The sequence below is a fragment of the Drosophila grimshawi genome, unplaced genomic scaffold, assembly GCF_018153295.1.
Source record: "Drosophila grimshawi isolate 15287-2541.00 unplaced genomic scaffold, ASM1815329v1 contig_1367, whole genome shotgun sequence".
Lineage (NCBI taxonomy): Eukaryota > Metazoa > Arthropoda > Insecta > Diptera > Drosophilidae > Drosophila > Drosophila grimshawi.
Genome location: NW_025062889.1, coordinates 5044082 through 5065678, shown reverse-complemented (window position 1 = coordinate 5065678; position 21597 = coordinate 5044082). Strand labels below are relative to the sequence as shown.

The 21597-nt window shown below is 38.0% G+C and overlaps 6 protein-coding genes across 6 annotated transcripts in view; 1 reads left to right on the top strand and 5 right to left on the bottom strand.

The window, feature by feature from the left end:
• Positions 1 to 10857, bottom strand: part of LOC6559211 (5-hydroxytryptamine receptor 1A) — a 29285-nt gene extending 18428 nt beyond the window's left edge. The window contains exons 1-2 of the mRNA XM_032735253.2: positions 10762 to 10857; positions 8712 to 8727 (exon numbers count right to left, since the gene is read on the bottom strand). Of these exons, the coding sequence (XP_032591144.2) occupies positions 8712 to 8727; position 10762 (17 nt within the window). The 5' untranslated portion in view covers positions 10763 to 10857. The remainder of the gene's footprint in view (positions 1 to 8711; positions 8728 to 10761) is intronic.
• LOC6559210 (dynein light chain roadblock-type 2) lies at positions 1021 to 1612 on the bottom strand. Its single transcript, XM_001985754.3, has 2 exons — positions 1533 to 1612; positions 1021 to 1464 (listed from the first exon to the last, which is right to left on the bottom strand). The coding sequence occupies exons 1-2, from the start codon at positions 1571 to 1573 to the stop codon at positions 1161 to 1163; spliced, it is 345 nt and encodes a 114-aa protein (XP_001985790.1). The 5' UTR covers positions 1574 to 1612; the 3' UTR covers positions 1021 to 1160.
• LOC6559862 (leucine-rich repeat-containing protein 40) lies at positions 1793 to 2617 on the bottom strand. Its single transcript, XM_001985753.3, has one exon. The coding sequence runs from the start codon at positions 2564 to 2566 to the stop codon at positions 1853 to 1855; it is 714 nt and encodes a 237-aa protein (XP_001985789.1). The 5' UTR covers positions 2567 to 2617; the 3' UTR covers positions 1793 to 1852.
• On the bottom strand, positions 2949 to 11011 carry LOC6559861. Its single transcript, XM_001985752.3, has 3 exons — positions 10999 to 11011; positions 8712 to 8727; positions 2949 to 4363 (listed from the first exon to the last, which is right to left on the bottom strand). The coding sequence occupies exon 3, from the start codon at positions 4266 to 4268 to the stop codon at positions 3060 to 3062; it is 1209 nt and encodes a 402-aa protein (XP_001985788.1). The 5' UTR covers positions 4269 to 4363; positions 8712 to 8727; positions 10999 to 11011; the 3' UTR covers positions 2949 to 3059.
• Positions 11012 to 15533: 4522 nt separating this feature from the next.
• On the bottom strand, positions 15534 to 17960 carry LOC6559783 (myosin-10). Its single transcript, XM_001985751.2, has 2 exons — positions 17049 to 17960; positions 15534 to 16993 (listed from the first exon to the last, which is right to left on the bottom strand). The coding sequence occupies exons 1-2, from the start codon at positions 17845 to 17847 to the stop codon at positions 15696 to 15698; spliced, it is 2097 nt and encodes a 698-aa protein (XP_001985787.1). The 5' UTR covers positions 17848 to 17960; the 3' UTR covers positions 15534 to 15695.
• A 2704-nt stretch (positions 17961 to 20664) lies between these two features.
• LOC6559518 (larval cuticle protein 2) lies at positions 20665 to 21114 on the top strand. The gene has a single exon (XM_032735158.1). It carries the CDS (start codon positions 20665 to 20667, stop codon positions 21022 to 21024), a length of 360 nt encoding a protein of 119 aa, XP_032591049.1. The 3' UTR covers positions 21025 to 21114.
• The last annotated feature ends 483 nt before the right edge of the window (positions 21115 to 21597 follow it).

Sequence of the window (21597 nt, the reverse complement as noted above, 5' to 3'; positions counted from 1 at the left end):
GGAGAAATATCTTATATATGTATATTTTATCAGCACTTTAAGTTTCCATGTCTACGGATATTGGTAGATATTTGATCTAAAATACACAAAATTAGAGTCGAGCTTTGCTGCTGCAGTCTAAAAACTACTTAAATATACTCATTTGGATGGGTACAGATGTATTATGGCACCAGGATTTTGGAAAATGAAGAGCAAAGTCCAGGGTAAACCACACCACTTAAATTTTCATGGATGTGAAACAACCAAATGTGCAATTTTCAGTGCATATTCAGTGCCAGAGATTGTCTGTCATTTGATTTTACAAAATATCTGTGGCAGTGATCAAAGTACAGATTGATATTTAATTACTCGGAACACATTTGCGGCTCGTGGACTCTATATATTTGAAATCCCAAAAAGCCAACTGTAACGATTAATGAATGTGTTGTGGTTATTGAATTTCGACTCGTGCCCAATTCAGCTAAAATGACTGTGCGAGTGTGTGTAATATGTTTTGGGAGGAGTATATTGTGGAGGAGTTGGGGTGGCTTTATTCCATTTGCATTATTGATGCTTTGATGAAGTGGTGGACAATATTTTTGTTGGATTTTTAAGCCGTTTACTCTTACTAATTGACGTGGAGCGGGTCGCGTACTTCCTATTGCACTGTTAATTTTTGAATTTGTTCGCAGGATTTTTGTTTAGGTTAAGTTTAAGCATATTTCTTTGGTTGGAGAGTTCCGATATGTCTACATTGAAGGGAGAACCTAGAAATTGAAGTCTTCTCTCAAGAGCTGGGCGGTAGCAGAAAATATGCTGAACAGATTTCTCATGTTCTTTGTACCATAGCCTGCAAGTAGTCATGGACACTTAACACCCTCCCTTTAATGTAGGTACTTTCGTGCCTAGTCACTTCATCGACAGCACAATTTCCCTATGAGGTCAATCTCTATTTTCACCATGAAATAACATCTGCAATAGTTGCTGACAGTTTTGGAGTTGAACGCTTCTTCGCACCTAAGTTAACGAACCCAAACCAAAATCGCCAACACTTCAAACAATTGCAGAACACTAAACTGCAATCGCTCTGCTGTATTTAAATGGTTTCATTCAAAACTGTTTGCCCACACACACACACACACAAACACAAACACACACACATGTATACATATATGTTATTTCTATGTCGGTTTTCGTAACTTCAGTTTCTGTACGACCACAACTATGAATTCAGGGTTTATGGCCATGTGAACCTCGTGAATTTCAGAGCGTATGCGCATGAAGGTCACTTCATTAGCGGGATCCAAATCTCTGACCACATTGCGTGCCATTGTGGCCAGTGGCTGCAGCAGTGACGCTAGCATTAAGGTGCGCCTCTGGCTAACAGTGGATCGCAATGGTTTACCAGTGGAATCCATAACAATTATTTCGCGAGCTCCGCGCTTTTTGAAGTGCTGCACAAATGAATCGTCATCATAGGGCACGCTATAAGGAATCAGACATGAGACACTAGCTACATAAAATGATATCTTCTACTTTACGCAATAACTTACGCTTGATTACTTGCCGCCTTTTTCCGAACTTCTGTCGACATTTCTTACTTGTTTTCTTTTTTGATTTTCAAACTAGTTAAATTGATTGAAGCGAACACTTTTGATTTTTGGTGTAAGTAGCTCAAGGCTTACTCAGAAATTGTGAATTCTAACAAAATTCACAAATCACAAACAAAAAAGGGGATTTTTTAAAAGATGCATTAGTCAAATGAGCTGCAGTACTCTATTTCAAAATAATTTTCCACTCCACTTTCCGTAGCTAGTTTTTAATATACACAGAATACAATTTTATTAAGACGACAGAAATAACGTCTAACTTGTTACATTGGAATACGGCCACGTAGATAATTGAGGATGGCCCCAGTGCCCGAAGCTAAAATTTGATGACGCGGTTGACGGAATGGATTTCCAGATAACTTTAGTTTTGTAATATTTGTGAGATTACCCAGCACGGGTGGCACCAGCTGGATATCATTGTTATTGAGATTCAGATAATTTAGTTGGCGCAGAGCACCCAGTCCACAATCTGACGCATCAATCTGCTTGATCTTATTGTCATTGGCGACGAGCTTTTCGAGTTTCTCCAGCTCGTAGATGCAGCTGGGCAAATGATCAAAGCGATTGTGGGAAATGTTCAATTCGCATAACGTTTGCAGACCAGCAAATTCCATGGGTAAAGCACGCAACAAATTGCACGATAAGTTTATGCGAGTAATTCTCGAGAACCGCGATACAAAAGAGTGAATGAAGGAGACTTTATTCTTGCTCAGATCTAGGTCAGTGAGCAGTTCGCTCATCCTGTGCAGTTCCCACGGCAACTCTGTCAACAGATTGTCCTCAAGGCTCACAGCGTTCACTAGCTCGGCACAAGCAGTCTCGATGATGTCCTCCGACAAGCCCTTGAGGCCGACCCTCTTAAGGTTTAAAATGCGAGTGTTACGCATCGAATACTTGTCCGGAAAAATATTCTGATTCTCCGACGTTACCGTTTTGCCGCCCTGATGGCGTGGACTGTTCAAACCATCACCGACCATTTTAAAAAATTAAGAAGCTTAGAAAACAATTTAAGTAATACGTATGGACGGAAAAATACAGCAGACAACAAATGGGTTGCCTGTTATAAAATGTGTGTTGTACAAGGGTTTTAAGGATTTGAGTATTAATGCCTGGCCAGTTTTTTGGGGAGAAAAGTTTGAAAATGTATACAGTAAAAATTGTTGAGTATTTTAAAGCTGTGTATAAACATGTTAGTAAGTCTGGCTGCCAACACAAGCTCTGCTGGCAGTAAAGGTATTGCAAAAGAGTATTTAAATTAAAGCCCCAACTAAGATGATGAAGAATCTGTAAGCACCAAATGCGTATATATCACTCTACGAACATTCTAGACACCACAAATAAATCAAATATCGATTATGCTTACATTACATTCAATTTTATATTTGAGCTAGTTGAAAATATGTACAAATTTCCCAACTACTTTGCAAAATGTCATTTCAATACGAGGGACTTCGAGGGTTATTTTTTTTATTAAAGAACACCACAGTCTCTTATGACAAGCAGGTTATGTCGCTTGGCCAAGTGCGCGGTAGCATCGTGAATCCTTTCCAGCAGCTGTAGTCCTTTGCGGACCTTGCCAAAGGCAATTCGCTTGCCATTCAAAATCGAAAGTGGCTTAAAACTGAGGGTAAAATTGAGATCGGTGCGAGAATTTCCACGTACATAGCGACTGGGAAAGGAGAGTATACCCGCATCGACGCCATGATTGAGCACCTCGAAGTCGTGCTCGATGTTGCTCATATCAAGCATGCGCTCGGTATCGAGTGCAATCTGTCCCTCCAGCCAAATCGGGGCAAAGGTGCGAGTGAAGCGAATGTTCTTTGAGTTTTGTCGGGTGCAGACGCGCATGAATTCCAATACCACCTTGGGACAGGCCTCCGTGAAGAGCTGTATGATTAGGCGACCCTCGATGCGAGTGCCGAGCACCTCCAGATCCAAATAGATCTGCGGACGCAGTAGCTTGCACAGCACACCCACATCACAGATGTCCATCAGATCCTCGTAACGATGGAGTACATGCAGCGGCACCTCATAGCTAAATGTCTTGGCCACCGAGGGCTTACAGCGACGCTGTTTGCCCACATGCGGATCGAAGAGTTTGCCACCCGGATGAAACTTTTTATTCTTCTCCTGTTGCTTGCGCTCTTTATCCCGGGCCAAGCTAGTGTTCCTCCATCGACCGGCAGCCAGGCGATCTGGCGATTTGGTGAATGTTCTCAAGGTATTGTTGCTTTTGCGATAGAGTGCAGTTAGCATCTCCATGTAAGACAACTCCATGCAGTTGCCCTCCCTGATCTTCATCTTTGGCGGTGGCAGGCAAGTGTTCACCTTGCCTTTGATATTCGCCAGACGATCGCGATGCTGACGATACAGATCTCGCTGCTCATTCATACCCAGGTTGGAGCGAGATTTCGTCTTGGTTAACTGTGATCTGGAAATGGGCACCGCAATTGCCCGCTGATGATACTTGTGATTGGCATTTGATGACGTCATATTGATGTTGAACGTATGGCTGTGAACCTTGGAGTTGATGTCCTCCACCTCCTGGTTGCTGTATACGGGATTTGTTAGCGCATAGGATCCTCGCTTCACGGCTGCCACATATGGTGCTATCTTTATGCCAGGGGAAAGGGGTTGCTTATTGTTCCCCAATTGATTGGTGACATCTTTAATAAACATCTTTCGCACTTTGTATTTACTTATCTCCAACCAAAATAAATTTACACATTTACTGGAATTTTTCTCGGGATAACTCGTTATGAACCTCGAACTGACTATAACATGAAGGGATTATTGTCAATGTCAGATATAAATGTATTTGCTCAGGCTGCTCGGATGAAGTTAACTATTAATTGGATAAAACAAATGGGGATATTGTGTGTTATACTGAATGTTAAATGTCGAACAATATCAACTTATTTTAAACATGTGTACATTATTTATATTAATACATGTATAAAAAGTGACAAAGAGTTAGTTATTACTTCATAATTACTATTGATGGCAAAGTTAATTCACTTTTGTGGCGAATTCCTTTTGACTTATACAGCGCGTGAATCAAATGAAATGATACAAAAATGATTGGTGGCAAACTGTAAATTGGATGCAATCATGTGGCAAAAACTGGGTGACCAATAAAAGTGAGACAAAATGTTTTATTCTATAGTACAGGTATATATATACATAAATTGTATAAATTGTAAAATCGCCCAAGCGATGATGCGTGTCAGACAATCTGAGGATGAATGAATCCAATGCCACCGATAATAAAGCTAAGCACAGCAAATATAAAAAATGGGTAAAGTTGATCTACTGCTCGACTAGAAGACACTCTGTAATTATCTCAACCCTTATAACGGAATCGTATGATAAAATCCTATGATTTATATTGAATGGTTTATCAGCAGCCATAGAAATAGAAGAGATAATGCAAATATACCCAGTACCCAATGTATTTACTGCAGTTAATATACATTCTCTTGTACATCCCCAATTAATTCTGGTTACAGTGGCTTTGAAGGGGAATATTTAATCAAAGCCAGTACACCTAAGTTTGGCAACCACAACTGCATGCAACATGGATAGCTGGCAATCGAATCCACGAGTTCATAATGGCCAGTGTGGTTTTTCTCGTGGCAAACTTGATTGGGAAATGTACAATCAACTGATTGCAGTGCAATAAATTTATGAACTTTATACACGTTGACCACCAAGTACAATATTAACACTGTGCTCCATTCCTTTAGCTGCCGTGCAGTTGACTAGTTTTTAACACATGTTAACATGTAAACACAAATTTATCTATTCAAAAATAAATTGAAATTTTCACGCTTAGAAGCATTTAGTTTTTGGTGTTCATTGGTGCATTAAACAACATCTTCTCCATTTAATTTGCGAGTCACGAAATTATTAAAATATTTTAATTGGAAGGTTCACATTAGCTTTTGACCCATTATGCAATCAACTTAAATGTTATTAAGCCTGTTTAATTAGTAATGTATAGTTTTTTAGCGGGTAAATTAATTATTTCAAAAAGCTGCAAAATTAACATTTGCGGTTTGTGAAATATTGTTAGCGTGTTTGCGCATAATTACAGTTTTAATTAAAATTTGCATTTGATTAAACAAACCTTTTTTGCATTTCTAAAACTGTTTTCATGGAATGTTAATTTCAAATATCAGTCCGTTTTTTTACACCAAATTAAATGATTTAAAGTGGGTGTCAACATACATATTAGACAATCTAGTGAAAAGAAATTTACAAATAAATAATATTTCATGTGCACTTAATTTATGGTTTTTATATTTTATAGTTAAATGCGATGCGAAATATTTTATGTAAATGAAAAGAGCTAAGCTCACCATCGTTCATCATTAAAGCTGAATTAATTGCTCAAAAAATTGATTTAGTCAAGAAGAAATGGATAATGTTTTCTTGTATGATAGATAATTCTGCTTATTAAATGTATTTTCATTTTTATATTAATTATATTCTTTAAAAATCAGTAAATAAATTGGTTTATTATTTTTAAATCATAGATTTACAATTGTAAATGTTAACCAATTGGTTTCAGCAACTTTAGGCTTTTCCGTCTGATTTGTGGACTTTGTTGTCATAATTAATTGGCTAAAATAATAACAGAAGCATCTGATGTCCAATTCCGAACCATAAAAACTCATTCGATTTTCATTAATTGAATGTTAATACGGTTCCGATATTGCGGCCAACAATTAAATGATTAATGGCATTTTTTTTTGCTATTTATGAGCGTGTTTGTGGCAGGAACAGAATGATAATGAGCTGAAGGAAAAACATGAAGGCGAACAGAATACAAATGCTGCATTAGCGTATGAATAAGATCAAGGACAGGCAGCTTTGAGTGTGTGTGAGAAGTGTGGGACATTAGGGCACAGTAAGCAGACGCTATCACGGCTCTTATCACTCAACAATCAATGATGACACTGACAAGGACAATGAAGGTGTTGGGTGGCCTACGAGTTGTAGACGACGCACCACTTAAGCGCTTTTGTTCTCAAGTGTCACACACACACACACACACACAAACACACACATATTGATAGACACACACAGTCAAATATACATTGACACACACAGTCAAATATACATTGACACACACACACCAATAGTTGCACTATCCTACTGTCAAGGGTTTGTCATGACAAACTGAGCTTGTCATGAAGAACTCCTTAAGTTTTGTGTTTTTACTTATGCATGTGCAGCCCCGATGTTGTTGTTGTTTGTTTTGCTTTGTATATTTATTTGCACGCCACATGCTCATGTTGCAACAGCGTTCAGCTTTGCCAAATGTGTCAAGAATGAAGATGCAAACACACTTGTGTTGACTGAACGAACGCAATCAACTAGAATTCAGCAGTTGATTTTTAATCAAATTTATTCTTCTCGCAAAGACAATATTTTATTTATTTAACCCACAAATTCCAATTTGAAGCATTTGGCTTGCCTTGATTCCAAATTGAATCGATAGAAATTCTGAAAAAAAAACTTAAACAAAAATATATACGCTTCCTGTAGGCATTTTCTTAAAACAATATACAAATAAATGCAATTTATTAAGGATGATTTTTTGAATAAGGGTGATTTTTTTCCAGTCGCAATAACAAAAGTACACAGTATATCTTATATTTGGGATTCCATTTTAGAAGCTAATAACTTATTTTCATATTTTGCAGGTTTCAGACATTCAAATGTGGTCATGATTGCATTTGATATCACCTTTACAATTTTATTGCCAGCTCATAACAATATTTTATGGTTGATTATGAGACACAGTATTCCTTTTAAGCATCCCACAAAGTTATCTGTGAAACACTCACAAATATATCCAATATGCTAAACAGATTTCTGCCACTTTAAGCTTTCGCTGACTTCAATCTCTCTTTGCCTCGGCACATTTATTTTATTTGGCATGAGCGGTGTGGTATATGTATTTGTATGTGTATATAAAAGCATATGGTGATCCGGACAAATATGTGACTGACCTCGCTGTCTCGCACACACACACACACACACACCCACCCACACACACACACACACTCATCAACTTTTATGTTTTCATATTTTTGCAAATGTTTTTTATGGCAGCTACCGAAAATGGAAACAAAAGCCAACAGCCAAAAGTTAAGAGCATAATGGAGCATAAATGCTTTGACTGTATAAATCTGATTTTATGCTGTACGCTTTGACGCGCTTCTCCCTTGCCAATGCCTCGCACTCATGTCACCGTCAAGGAACATTACATAAAGCGCCTCCAAAATGTGTTTCTGCAGGCGGATGATGTTTTCAGTACTGGGAATTTAGGCGATTTTGAATTTTGGCAGCTCCAACAAAAATCATGCAAATAGCATACTTTATTAGCTCAGGTGGAGACATTGGCACGTTGTCTAGGTAATCTCTCAAAACTGTACAGTTTTCTCTACAACTCTTCTGAGTTTCATGCTTAATGCGCTAAGCTTCTTAGAAGTCATGCTAACTAATTATTTTGATGTACATATTTATAACTTATTACATGTTTACATTTGAAACCAAATTTACCTTTCGAAATATGACTTTAAGTCGACATTTAAACCAAAAATGTACCCTATAAAATCCACTATAAAATCAAACTTGTAAAAGCTTAATTTTTTAAACTTTGTACTACAGATAAATCTTTCTTGGATTTCAAACTACCAATTCAATCTTAATTAATTGTAACTACCAAGCCTGAACATATTTCTTAAGCTTTTGGCTACGCTTTAAGTTTAGTTTCTCGACACATTGATCCACAAATTGCTAGACCCATAAGAACATCAGTTAATTAATGCCATTAATGGTGCTGTCAGCAGCTCCTCTTGAAGCTGCTAATTAACTAAATTGACAAATCAAGCCCCAAAAGGACCAAAATGCCTTAACAGATTCTGAAGGGATAATATCAGTTAACGGGCAGCTTAATTAAGAGCAAGTCAAGGTGTTAACAGCACAGCGCTTTTAAGCCACCAAAAATATTTAATCTAATTTTATTTATATCAGGGCGATGTCAACGGCAGTCGGGTGAAACACATTAAACTCTAAGTCGGTAGGCCTAAATACAGGTTAGCTGCTTACCTTTTATGCTGAAGCACTGAAACGAGAGTAAAAAGAAAAGCAAAAGGTTAAATTATGGTCTTGTTAAAGACGAGAGATAAAATCTTAAGTATACGTGTAATCTTAAAACAATTTTATTAGCTAGGCCTAAAGAGGGCTTTAGACGGCACGGAAACCAATTAGGTTAATGCTCTTGGCAACAACCATCAAGTGTTTATATATCAACTTGGCAGTTAAAGCAGATTACATTTTAATAAAAGTACGTAGGGAAATTGTTTATGGTCTTCTTCACATGTTTAAAACTTTTCTGGAGACTGTTGAAGAAAAATACATCAACTGCCTTCGGGCATTTGCTTTGTTCTTGACAATTTTACAACTTTTTGCTATTTAAATTAATATCGGAGATTTTGTTTTTATCTAGTCGCTTTCTAATGGAAAATGATTTCTTATTATGCTCATGCACAAATATGAGGATAGGATTTTCCATTAATGTAGCTTCTAAGCTGAATGTAACCAACTTTAAACCATTTTATGCTACTTATACTTGATCGAAATTTCTCATTTGAATGCAGCCATTATTATTTGGTACTGAAATTTCGTTAAGCAAAACGCCTTTATACCCCCATTTTCAAACTAATTGAACGAGAAAAGAACGTTTCACAAAACCCACACTGCGAGGTTCCCTGCGAGACTGTTGAAATCTCAGAATGTAAGCATAAATGTGCCCAGGCGTGCAGTTAAAATGAAGCACAGATTTTCTGCACATGCAAGTTGCTCTAAGAACACAAACTTCCACAGACACAAACACACACACACACACGCACAAACACACACACACACACACACATACACACACACACACACACATACACACACACACACACGTATACACACCCACTGAGTTGAACGTAATTTATCAAAACATTGCATAACAATGAAGCTGGTGCTTTGGAAGTCATAAAGGATATTCAAAACTCTTTAACTCTATGCTCCTACGGTTTTAACACGTGCTAACAACATAAATGCATAACAGTTACCTCATTCAGACAGTTTAAAATATTTGCAGCTGCAGCAGCTTGTTTACTGCATATACATTCATGGTAACGAAAATAGTACCATATTCAGAAAGGGGTTTTCGCTGCGTTGGCATTTGTGCTCACAAAGTAGCAGAGAGAACTCTGAGTAACTACTTTAATGGATGTTGAATTTTGCATTTGTATAGTTATTTTGTTATTTTGTTTGCCCACATAATGCAATTACACTTTCATTAAAAGTTATTTCTTATTATTAAATCTTACAAGTTACAAGTTCCACTCGTAACAAAAATATACGCAATGCTTCACAAATGTTACTTTGATGATTCTTAAAAATGGAAAAAGCAGCGTAATTAAAAACAAAAAAACTTTTTTGTTGATACAACAACTTTATTTAAAGCCCAAGTTCAGGCTTTAATTGGCCTTTGGCAAGAAGAGAAATAAATTTCCGTATAGCTATGGTGGAAAAGACTTTAAATAGTAGTGGTAGTCAAAAGACAGGAATCGTAAATGAAAATCAAAAGGCAGAAACACTGAAATAAAACCGAGAAAAGTTTACTGAATGACTTAAAAGGAAAGGTATGGAGCAAAAAAATGCTGCATAGACATGGATGTATCTACATATAGCAGGCAGATGGAGACAAAAGCAGCTGTAAAATAGTTTTTCATATCCGCTGGCAACTGGCATTGTGCATCAGTCTGCTCTCTAGTTCACTGCATGTGTGTGATTGTCACCTGATCTGTTGATGTTATTTTATTTTTGTTGTTGTTGTTGTTGTTGTTCTTGTTGCTGTTATCCTGTGCCTCTGTCAGCTGTATGATTGCACATTCATAATACTTCCTGCATGCCACACCTCTCTGCGGCTTTTCTTGCCCTGCTGCTTCAATGCAAAGCTCATTTTTTCTCATTTGGCTTGCGGAAATTTGCACTACAGTGCAAGTCAAAGTCAGTCGAGCTGTGCCATTGACAACACACAAGAGCACATACACTTGCAGAGTATCTGTCACAAAATAAACTTTGATTTATTTATACACACTTTGCACTCTGCATTTTGCTCCTGGGGCCAAGTCTTTCAAGTCATGGTAAACATTTGGTTGGAAAGCAGCTGCTGCTTGGCTCTTATGTTCATATATTTATGTATACATATATGTCTATAAATGAAGTACTTCCTGTTGCCTTCGTTCAACTTTGCACTTTCAAGTTCATTTCACAGTAAACTGTGTGTGTTTTCGGTTTCCCGGTGGGAATTGCACAATTCCATTCACACACACACCTCGGAGAACAAGGCAAAACAATTTGCGCACTGATTTGCTTTCCACACAATTAGCAAGCAGATTTCCTACGTGCCACACTTATCATAAGTTAATCGAAATGTCATTACACACAAAGCATACTGTTAATAGTATTTATTATTTTTTTTGGTATTTAACACATTAAATGTAATTTTGACATTTATTCAGCCGTTAAATTAAAATGAATTAATGAAATGTTTTAGTATTTCAGAAATCATTTTCTACCGTGAGTAGATATTTGCATATTTGTCACTCTATTTGTGTTGAAACTTAACTTAATGTGATTTGTATAAAATGTATGTGAAATGAAGAATCCATTTGAAATGTGTTTTCTTACTTCTTTACATATTTTGCACATGATAAATATTTATTATCGATTTGCTGAACTCTATGCACTCTGAAGATCAAATATTCTTGACAAAAAATACGCAATCATTGTGAATCCGGGAACTTGCTTGAGTACGAGTATGAGTACGGGTACGAGTACTCATATTACAGCTGACAGTTCGCATGCAGTCAGTCACAGTCAAGAGGACGCACAGGACTTATGTTGCGGCTCAGGTAAGCTAGTAGTAACGAGGAGCAGTTCAAGCAAAATTTCCCACAAAGCAACAATTTTCTTTTTTCTCCTTATTTTTATTTTTTTTTTTTTCATGCGTTTGTTAGTTCCGTACTATACATTTGCTGGGACGGCTTGGAGATGGAAACATTTTCACCTGGCCGTGACGAGTTGACGACATGCAGGGATATTGTTTGCTGCCACATAGTTCGTCCTGCATGTCCGCATATTGTCGGGAGTTGCAACAGCTTTACCGGGGATTAATGCGGATTACAATGGACAAGTTTGGAGCATACTGCAACGTTCTAATGGTTGTGACACATCCCCAAAAGCTTGACCATTTGTACGAAAACAAATTGGCTAAGGATTGAATGTGAAAGGGAAGCTGTGTGCAAATTTTTAAAATAAAATTATTATATAACATCCAGCAAAATGCAATAAATCTTGTCTTCAGTGCTAAGCTGTAAGCTATACACACTCTACTATCCTTCTTCAATGTCTGACTACCTGTTTTGGGTTTTATTTGTGCATGAATTGAACTAAATTGCTATTTCTAAAGCTGCTTGCATCTCAACACGGCTCATCTTCGACCTCTGACACACAACTTAAGAGCAACAATTTGTACTTGAATCCCATGAACTACTGTTGCTCCATTCTTTGCTGTTGCATGCTTGATGGCGTAACAAACATACTTGTGTGGCTTCGTGCAACGTTTTACTGAAATGTGCAACCATTTCGCATAATCTTACATAGTAGTAGGTGCCATGGAAAATGTAAAGTGATGTCAAATGTGTAGCATAACGTTGAAGTTGCCGCTGAGTACAAGGCAACATGTGGCGAAGTAGTGGAATTTATTTGCTCAATATGCTTATTATTATAATTCGTACAACCATTTTATATATATGCACGTCTAACATGAATACGCTTCAGAGTACTCAAAAACACTCGCATTAATTCTCTCTACATTCTCGAGGACCTTTCATGCTTCGTGGCTTGTTGGCATGCTGCAATCGAATGGTGGTACGTGAACATAATTTCGTACTTAGAATAGAGAATCGTTGCAGTTGAACTTTGAACAACAGATTATAGCACAATCGATGCGCACTCAGCTGCCTTGACCTTGTTTACTGAAAGTCACAAGAACGAAGAAGTCTTTAATAAAGCATCTTCAAGGCAAAACTCAATATCCTTATGAAGTCTGGGTATTCGTGCTGTTAGTATGCTTAAATTGCTTAGATTGACGATGCCAATTAGTAAATATTTAGTGCATATCAATAAATATTGATTCAATGTATACAAACTGATGATTATCAATATTTGGTATTTAATTCTCATTAACAATAGTTATTTTATTTAAAATTTGATTCGAATAAAATATTACGTATACGTCAATGTTTTCTCCTGTTGTTTATTTCTGAGTAAAAATAGTTGAATAATAGCCATAAGAATTACACTGCGATACTAGTTAAAGTACAATTTATTTAACCAGCAGGTATACAAATTTTAAATAAGATTTTCATCACCATTGTTGTTGTCTGCTGCTATATCTTAGGCAAGCACAAATATTGGTTTGGGTTTCAGGCTCATCAAATTACATTAAATTACTCATATAAATTGCCAATGGTGCTCTTTTTGTTGTTGTTGTTGTAGTGATTGCAAATTGCTTGCATATGCAAATTTGCACAGTTGTTTACCTTTTATCAGCCACCAGCTCTATAAATGACAGTTGCCAATGTTTCTGGATCAGTTGCCTGGAAATTGGTCTATAAATGCCGCACAATCTGTACGACGATTAAATGAAATTGTCTGTCGTGCCGTGTGACAGCACAACGTAATTTTGATGCAAGCTACGTGGCTGCAGCAAGTAGCAAGTCGCAAGCAGCAAGGCGCCGACAAAGTTTCCATGAAGTCAAAGAAGGCCCCACAATTCAATTGAATGCCAGCTCAGTTTTCAGCTTTGATTGACTCCCAGTTGAAGTAAAATGCAATAAAATGAACAATGAAAATAAGTATTCCACAAAAAGCCTGCTTAGTACCTTTATCATGAAGATAATGAATGAAAGTAAAGACCGCCGCACTCACTCAAGGATATCAAGTGAGATATTTAATTATTGCAGACAAGTGCAGCTTAATATGACATGAACATTTATTTGCCAGAGTCGAGATAATTGGTTGGCTATTTTTTCCTTAGTGGAGGGTGCTAATTTTAAAATTGTTGTATGAAATTTAAAGACAGTTAATTAGCTATTTAAATTAGATCTATTGTGGCCTTTCTACATCTTCCATCAATGCTGATTTTTGTACAAATATCTCAATGTATGTCGGGTTGAGCGCTTCTAACTTGCACATTCTTCTGGCTAAATTGACACAATCCACTATAATGCGCTTTGAGGACTTCTCCTCAATTGCACATAATCGGCAAGTCGAACAAAATTGTACACATTTACATTTCAATCGATATCATTGAGACTATTTCTTGATGACCATTCATCCTTTCAATGTATTCAACTTTTATCGGGCTTATTGTATGTATCACAATATGTTTACATTTTTCCCCACTACACAATTTGAGTTTATAACCAAGCTATCAAGCTGTGCGTAATCTGATAATTTTATTAGCAGCTTATTTCTTCAAAGGTGCTTATTTCTCAAATATATTTATTTACATTGGTGCGATTGCTTTCCGCGCTGTTTCACTGTTGGGTTCTTTCAGATGTGTTTGAATGTGTTTTGCGTGTTGCAGATAAATACATTTTTTACAAGAACAGCGCGTAGAGACAGTTATGGAAACCAGTCCAGTATATATATATATATATATATATATATATATATATATATATATATATATATTTTCTCTCTTCAACAGTATTTATACTTTTGTGAGGCATTTAAATGTATGCAATTTTACGGCACATGCAAAACGGAAGCTGGCAAACCGGGTACCTTGTAATTGTTGCTGTTTTTGTCACTGCCACCTGTCGCCGTGGGTGTGGCAGCTGGTATGTCATGCCAACCTCACGTCCATGGCGTCGCAGCGTCTGGTCGCCCAGACACACACGCACACACACGCACACACATAATTTTGTTTTTGTACGCGCAGCTGTTGCTGCAAGTTTCTGGCAAAGCAAATTAAATTTCAGCCGCGAGTTTAGCTCAAATGGAAACTTTCCATTTTTGCCGGCTCATCTCAAGTTTTTTTTTTGCTTTTCCCCCTCTTGGCTCGTTGGTTGGCTTATGTTAGTGGGTCTTAATTAAAACGCGACTCACAACTCACGACGCGAGCAACTTGAGGCAGCGTGTTTTTTTGAGCGTCCTCTTGATGCTTAATTAAAATACTTGTACGACATGTTGTACGACGCCAGGAGATGTGTGTCAACAGCTGCTAATGCCACACCTGGCGCATCAGCTGAATCAAGTGTTTTTCTTCTTTTCTCATGTGTGTGTGTGTGTGTTTTTTGCTTTGCTCAAATGTGTCTGTTTGTTTTTGTGTTTGTCTGGTCGATTTCTTTTCACTTCTTGCCCCCAGATGAGGGTGCCATCTTTTATGTTTGCGACGAAAACGAGTCTCGTTCCTGTTCCCATCGCCGTTGTTGTTGTCGTTGTCGTTGTTGCTACGGAAAGTGCGCAATTCACGCTAATTTGCTATCCCCACAAAATGACACAGCAATCTATCCAAGCAAAATGTCACAAAGCACAGAGCACTTGAATATTTGCTGCTTTATTTCACTTTTGGTTATTGTCACTGGGCAAAGATTGAAGGCAGCTTTGTTTACACATGTTCTGAGTTTATGTAACCATTAAAGCTGAGCTGAAAGACTAAAATGCCAAAATCCTTAAATCAAATCTTATTCCAGTGTACAGGGAATTAAATGCTTTATGCAAATCGCTGCAAATGAATTTCATTAAAGTCTACAGTTTTGCGCCTCACAAATCAGAAATTAAATAAAACATACACAATTTTACAGGCTGTCTCAATTCACTTTACTTAATAAAGTATAAATATTACTTAAACTGCTAAAAATGTCAATTATGGCATATCTCTCAAACTATTCAATCAAATTTAAAATACTATTCATAGGGTTCTTCCTCAGCTTAGATTTCCCATCTCGTCGTAGTTTCCTAACGTCGAATTTGACTTTGTTGAGATAGTTTGGAAGAACTTATTCTGCCTCCAACTCCAACTTCCGTTTTTAAAGAATCAGAATTCTGGTTTCGAATTTTGGAATTCGAAAGCACTTTAGAAGTTATTTGTCCAATTGCACCGGATATAGTTTTAGAAATCTTTGATTGAGTTCGTGATCCTAAGTCTCGAGAAGTATTATTAATTGTAGACGGTTTAACTGTTTCCTGACTGGTTCCATTTACTTTGAATTCAGGATTGCTGATTATATTCGCTTGAAGATTATTTTCGGAAATCTTCTTAACGTCCATCGCAATTGGACCCAGAAGAGGAGCATCCTCGAAGCATTTATTGCATCCACAATCGAAAGAATCGACACTCTCGATAGCAGGCAAGCCGCGATGCTGGAAACACTTCATGGGAATCTCCATGTCGCATTCTTTATAGGGTTGTTCCTCTGCAGCCATCTTGGTAATTTTGATACAGTTGGCAAAGATGGAATGGCGATCCTTCTCCTGCTCCTGTCGGCATTTCTCACGGTGTTCGTACTTCCTGTATGCCAAGTCTGCCTTGGAGAAGTAGCCGGGCCAGCAATAGTCACGCAGTCTGCTCCTTCCCACCGACCGACCCTCGGGAACCATGTCTATCTGGTTCTTGCGTCGATAAAACTCCACTGCAGTTGCCATCGGGAAAACAGGACGTCCCACCTTACGAGCTTCAGTCATCATCTTTACTGCGTCCTGGAAGAACATCACGTCTTCTTTAAGATTAGGATCCTCCTGGCAGGCTGTCATTCTCATGAGCTCGTCTTGACGCTGCTTCAGGAACTCTTCCCGCTGGCCATTTAATATATTACGCAAGTCAGCTGTTGCTTTATTGTGCTGTTGTCTCTGAGTGTTGTAGAATAGCTTATTGGTCTGCTGGTTCTTGAACCGTTCTGCAATATTATAGCGACGAATCTGTGCCATTCTCTGTTTGCTCTCTTCGTTCTGTTTGCGCTCCTCCAACTCGTAGGCACGACGCTGCTTGGACAGATCCTCTAGTTGACATTGGCGACGTCCCTCATCCATTTGCACTTCGGTTTCATAGCGTTCTTGGACATTGTCTTGCAATTCCTGGTCGTTTCGCTTATTCGCCTGCTGCATGCGGCAAAGCTGGATAGCGCGATCCTCCCGAGCTTTTATTTTGTTAGCTATCATTGCCTTGAGAGTCTTACTGTATCGAGCATCCAAATTGCGGCGTCTAGTCGTATCCACACAGATTACGCGATCATCGATCTGGTCACACATACTCTCATCTATGCGTTGGAATGGTGCGTATTAGTAGGAACTCAATTTATATTGGCAACTTACATTTTTTTATATCAGCCTTCTCCTTGAGCGCATCATGATAGGCACGACAGCAGAATTCGCGTTTCTTTTTGGCCAGCTCCTCAGCAGCCTTCTTTTCCACATCGTGCAGGCATTTATACTGTGCACGGTCAACTATGATATCGCATTCCTCCTGCTCCTTTTCGGCCAGCCTGCGCTTTCGTCTCTCCTCAATATCAGTTAATAGATAAGTGCGAAATGCCCGTGATTTTTCCTGTTCTTTGGCTTTTTCCTGCTCCTCGGTGACACTGCAGAATGGTATCAATGCCTCAGAACACTGCTTTTCATCCAGGCGCTGCTGACGTAGTGCATCCTCCAAAATTTCCCGATTGACAGCTTCGTTATACCTTCGCTGATGGATCACCTCGCTTTCGACTGCCGCATGATGTAGAGCTCTTTGACCCGCCTTCAAGTCTTCCAAAATTCGGTTAGCTCGAATGATTCGCTCTTTCCGGAGTTTAGCATCCTCAAGTCTGACTTGTTGTTCCAAGATTGCAGCCTCCTTCAGTTCCTGGTCAAGTTTTGCTTTCTTCGCCTCATCCATAGTTTGGGCGCCAACATTTGTGAAGTGGCTGCAGACCCAATCGCTTCCCTCCTTGAGATATTGCATATAACGACGCTCCTCCTCTGCTGCAGCGAGATCTGCATGCTTCTTGTCCATGCGGGATCTACCCATAATGGCATCAAAACGTTTTGCACTTACCACAACCGGAAAAACCGTGCGATTATCTATGAATTTTGTGTGGCCCGGCAGAGCAACACAAGTCTTATTTAACTCCATTATAAATTGTGTAAAAAATCATAAGAATTGTATTTCCGAATACCAGTCACATTTAAATATGGAGAATGTTATGTATTTTCTTTTAGTTCTAAATAAGATGTGTGAGTCTGTGTGTGTATTATTGTGTCTGCTTGTTTTATCGATAATATTGTTACAAAACAGCCAACTGGGTCGGTCATATATGACTTAACTGGTAACTGGTAAAATACTCTTTCCTCAACTTTAAAATAGTTGAGCTATTTAAATAACCAATATCAAAGGCGCATTATAAAGTTTTTAAGCTTGCGCTTATTTACAGTTTCTACTTATTCATAATAGATAGCAAGTACGAAAAGCAAACTGAACCCCAAAAACCAATTTAAGCTGTGACCGCTTTGTGGGGGTGGGGAGAGGATGTAAACCCTCCTCGGTTGCCAGAGTAGGCAACAATATTTCATAAAGGAGACCAAAACAACAGCTTACGCTCATTAGAGCAGCGCGGGATGAAGATTTTCACTTCCTGCCTGTCTGTCAGCTGTCAATTAATTGTAACGGCTCATAAATTTGATAAGAGAATGCCACAGAAATTCAGACACACTGTCAGTCTGAAATTTCAACAAGGAACCTAAACAGAGTATGACTGAGATATAAGTTAAGCAAGCATGGAATTAAATATGAAACATTAAATTAAATATTATGCTTTTTGAATATATATAATATTATGATAATAAATGTTCCTAAATAGTATTCTCTGGTTATACCTTCATTTTGATGATAAGCAACCAAACTTCAAACTGATCATATATAAATAATAAATAATAATAAAAGAAACTTTGTTATCTGCAAATATTTGCATTTATCATTGATATTTACATACTCATTTATCCGTCTGAAAGAGATTCATAATAATGAAGAAAAAGGATTGTTTGAACCGCTTGGGCAAAGGCACCACTCAGACCATATTGGCCAGAGCTCGTCTGTACCCAAGCCAGGAAGAGCTGGCTAATGAAGAGGAACATCGACATAGGCAATATCTCAAGGATGGTGGCGATGCGCTCTGTCGGCTCTTCCCAGTCGTTGGCACTCAGTCACCGGATGAGGAGGAGCAAAAGATAATTGATCCGCTAAAAGCAAAACAGACACCGAGTGACAGATATGCTAAATATCGAGCAGATATGCAACGAAGCCAGGTCAAATATCTTTCCAGAAGCCACTGCTCCAAAGCGAAATGATTCATCAGCGAGAGTTTAATAAAAATCTCAACTTGAAGCTGGCTGAAAATGCTGGCCACTGGCACCGCTTAACTGAGCAGCAATGTCCTGAGACGTTAATTCCTTTTTGCAATTATACAGAGGAGCAATTGAAAGCTCAAAAGAAGGAGACAGCACTCAGTATGCGCGAGCAACGCTCTAAGGATCTTAAAGAGTGGCGGCAGCGCCGACTGACTGAGAAGGAGCAACAAAAGTACCAATGCATTATTGAGCGCGAGAAGTACAAGAGCCTAAGGAGAAAGAAGAGAAAGAAGCAAAGGAGCTTATGGAAAGAACACGTGCATTTTGTCGCAGTGCATATCAAGAAGCGCTCAATGAAAAAGCAGTTATAAAAAAGTGAAAGTTAAACGATAGAAGCAGAAGAGTTTGGTTTTGCTCCAGCAGATTGCTGGAGTTTGGTTTTGCTATTCCCCAGATACATAATTGTTTTCCTGACAAATTTAAGATACAATTGTGTGGAGTTAAGCTTAACATTTCAGATATTAAAAATGGACTAAGATTTAATCTCGTATTTAAATTTATAAACCTTAAAAAATGTCAATAATTTAGTTTCAGCATCAATTCTGCATTTAAATTTGGAATAGTTATAAATCCAAAGTTTTTATTTTCCAAATTTGATCTGCTTCTATACTTTATTATTTATTTATTATGTAGTATCAAATCGAATTTTTAAAGGTGTTAATTTCTTTCTATTTTTATTTACGGGCTTGCATTGAAAGCTTTTATCGATGATGACGGCTCAACTTTTGAGAATTTGATTAGCCCCTAAGAGTATGCGACACTTAAAGATTTTCGATACAAAGAGCTTTAATTGTGTAAAATAACAATAAATCTTAAATATCTCAATAAAACATTTATTGAATAACAACCGAGCTGTGCATATCAAGATTCTGAAGCTTGGTTGTTGGACATTGGATATGCCATAATCCACATTGCTTTTTGTTCACAACTGACTGCTAATGCAATTTAGCATAATCCGCATTGAACATTACTTTGACTTGATTTTCTGTTTACAGTGGCTTCGATACAAATTTCCAAGAAAAAAATCAATCTGTTACATCATCTATACCAATCTAATATATCAACTGGTGAACATTATAGGCCCCTCTTCCCATTTGTGTAGTCGCCATTAGCGAAGCAAATGGTATTATTTTGGTAAGATTATCTTAACTTGTGACGCGATTAGAAGCAAGTTTTTTACGTTTATTAGCAATTGTTATGAGGCTAATAGATGATATTCTGCGTTGCGATTTTTGGTCATTTTTATAGCCGACCAGCCCGACCAGTTATTGATGCAATGTGCCTTTCAAATGGCAAAAGTCATTATAACAGTATTTTGTTTAATTGTTAGCAACATTTGCATATGTGATGCTCTCGAAAAGCTATCAAGCAGTCCGCCTAACAAAATTTGTATAAAAGGCACTGCCTTTCTAGAGTGGAGCATCAGTAAACGTTCTTTCTACGTTCCCAAACTGCACACTAATTAAAATGTTCAAAGCCGTAAGTATTTGGATACAAATACGTGAATAATCAAGGACGATGGCTACTAATAAATTATTTACAGTTGATGATCTGCGCGCTTATCGGCCTGGCCGTCGCCATGCCAGCTGGATCTCCAGGTGATGATGCCCACGCTGAAGTCCTTACCCGCACGGATGATGTCCGCGCCGATGGTTTTAGTTCAGAATTAAAGACCAGCAATGGCATTGAACAAACTGCTAGTGGTGATGAGCACGGCAGCATCCACGGCAGCTTCAGCTGGACCTCGCCCGAGGGCGAGCATGTCCTAGTTAATTATGTGGCTGATGAGAACGGCTACCATCCAGAGGGTGCCGTTCTGCCCACATCTCCCCCAATCCCAGATGCAATTGTACGCGCTCTTGATTGGCTGTCTTCCCATCCTTCAGCAGAGGAGAAACATCACTAAATGACTTTTGATTGTACCTGGACTCGACTCTTGAATTCACCCCGACAACATTAGTTTTTAAGTTTCTCGCGCAATGCTTCTGGCAAATAAAAGAATACTTTTTGTCATAGCAATCATTATGTTTATTAATTGGGCTATAGACTAGCTGAGTAGACTCTGCTTGCTTTTGATGGTATTTAAAATCAAGGCCTCAATTATGGGTCAATGAAAAGTTAATATTTCACCACTTCGGCAAAAGCTACCTGAACTAAATCATTTGGATAACTTAAATGGAACCGACATCCTAACTCACATGTCAGCAAGGCCGACAAAATCGAAGAATGAGCTGAAACGCTGGTCGAAATTGATTTCATGATGTAAATTCTTATCATACAGGATAGTATGGTATTTAAATTATGTGGTATTCATATCTTCGATTCACTAATTAAACAGTTTGCATATGATTGTTTATTTCACTGAATCATGCACTATTCATTATCAAACTCTTACACACAGACCAATTCAATTTGAATCTAAAAAGAGATACCAAAAGTGCGTCGAAGATTGAATACCATAACAGCATAATAAGATCCA

Coding starts and splice junctions, on each gene's coding strand:
- LOC6559210 (XM_001985754.3), bottom strand. CDS start 1,573: ATGTCGACAGAAGTTCGGAAAAAGGCGGCAAGTAATCAAGC. Junction 1,465..1,532: donor AAGGCGGCAAGTAATCAAGC/GTAAGTTATTGC, acceptor GATTCCTTATAG/CGTGCCCTATGATGACGATT.
- LOC6559862 (XM_001985753.3), bottom strand. CDS start 2,566: ATGGTCGGTGATGGTTTGAACAGTCCACGCCATCAGGGCGGCAAAACG.
- LOC6559861 (XM_001985752.3), bottom strand. CDS start 4,268: ATGTTTATTAAAGATGTCACCAATCAATTGGGGAACAATAAGCAACCC.
- LOC6559783 (XM_001985751.2), bottom strand. CDS start 17,847: ATGGAGTTAAATAAGACTTGTGTTGCTCTGCCGGGCCACACAAAATTC. Junction 16,994..17,048: donor GAAGGCTGATATAAAAAAAT/GTAAGTTGCCAA, acceptor TCCAACGCATAG/ATGAGAGTATGTGTGACCAG.
- LOC6559518 (XM_032735158.1), top strand. CDS start 20,665: ATGATCTGCGCGCTTATCGGCCTGGCCGTCGCCATGCCAGCTGGATCT.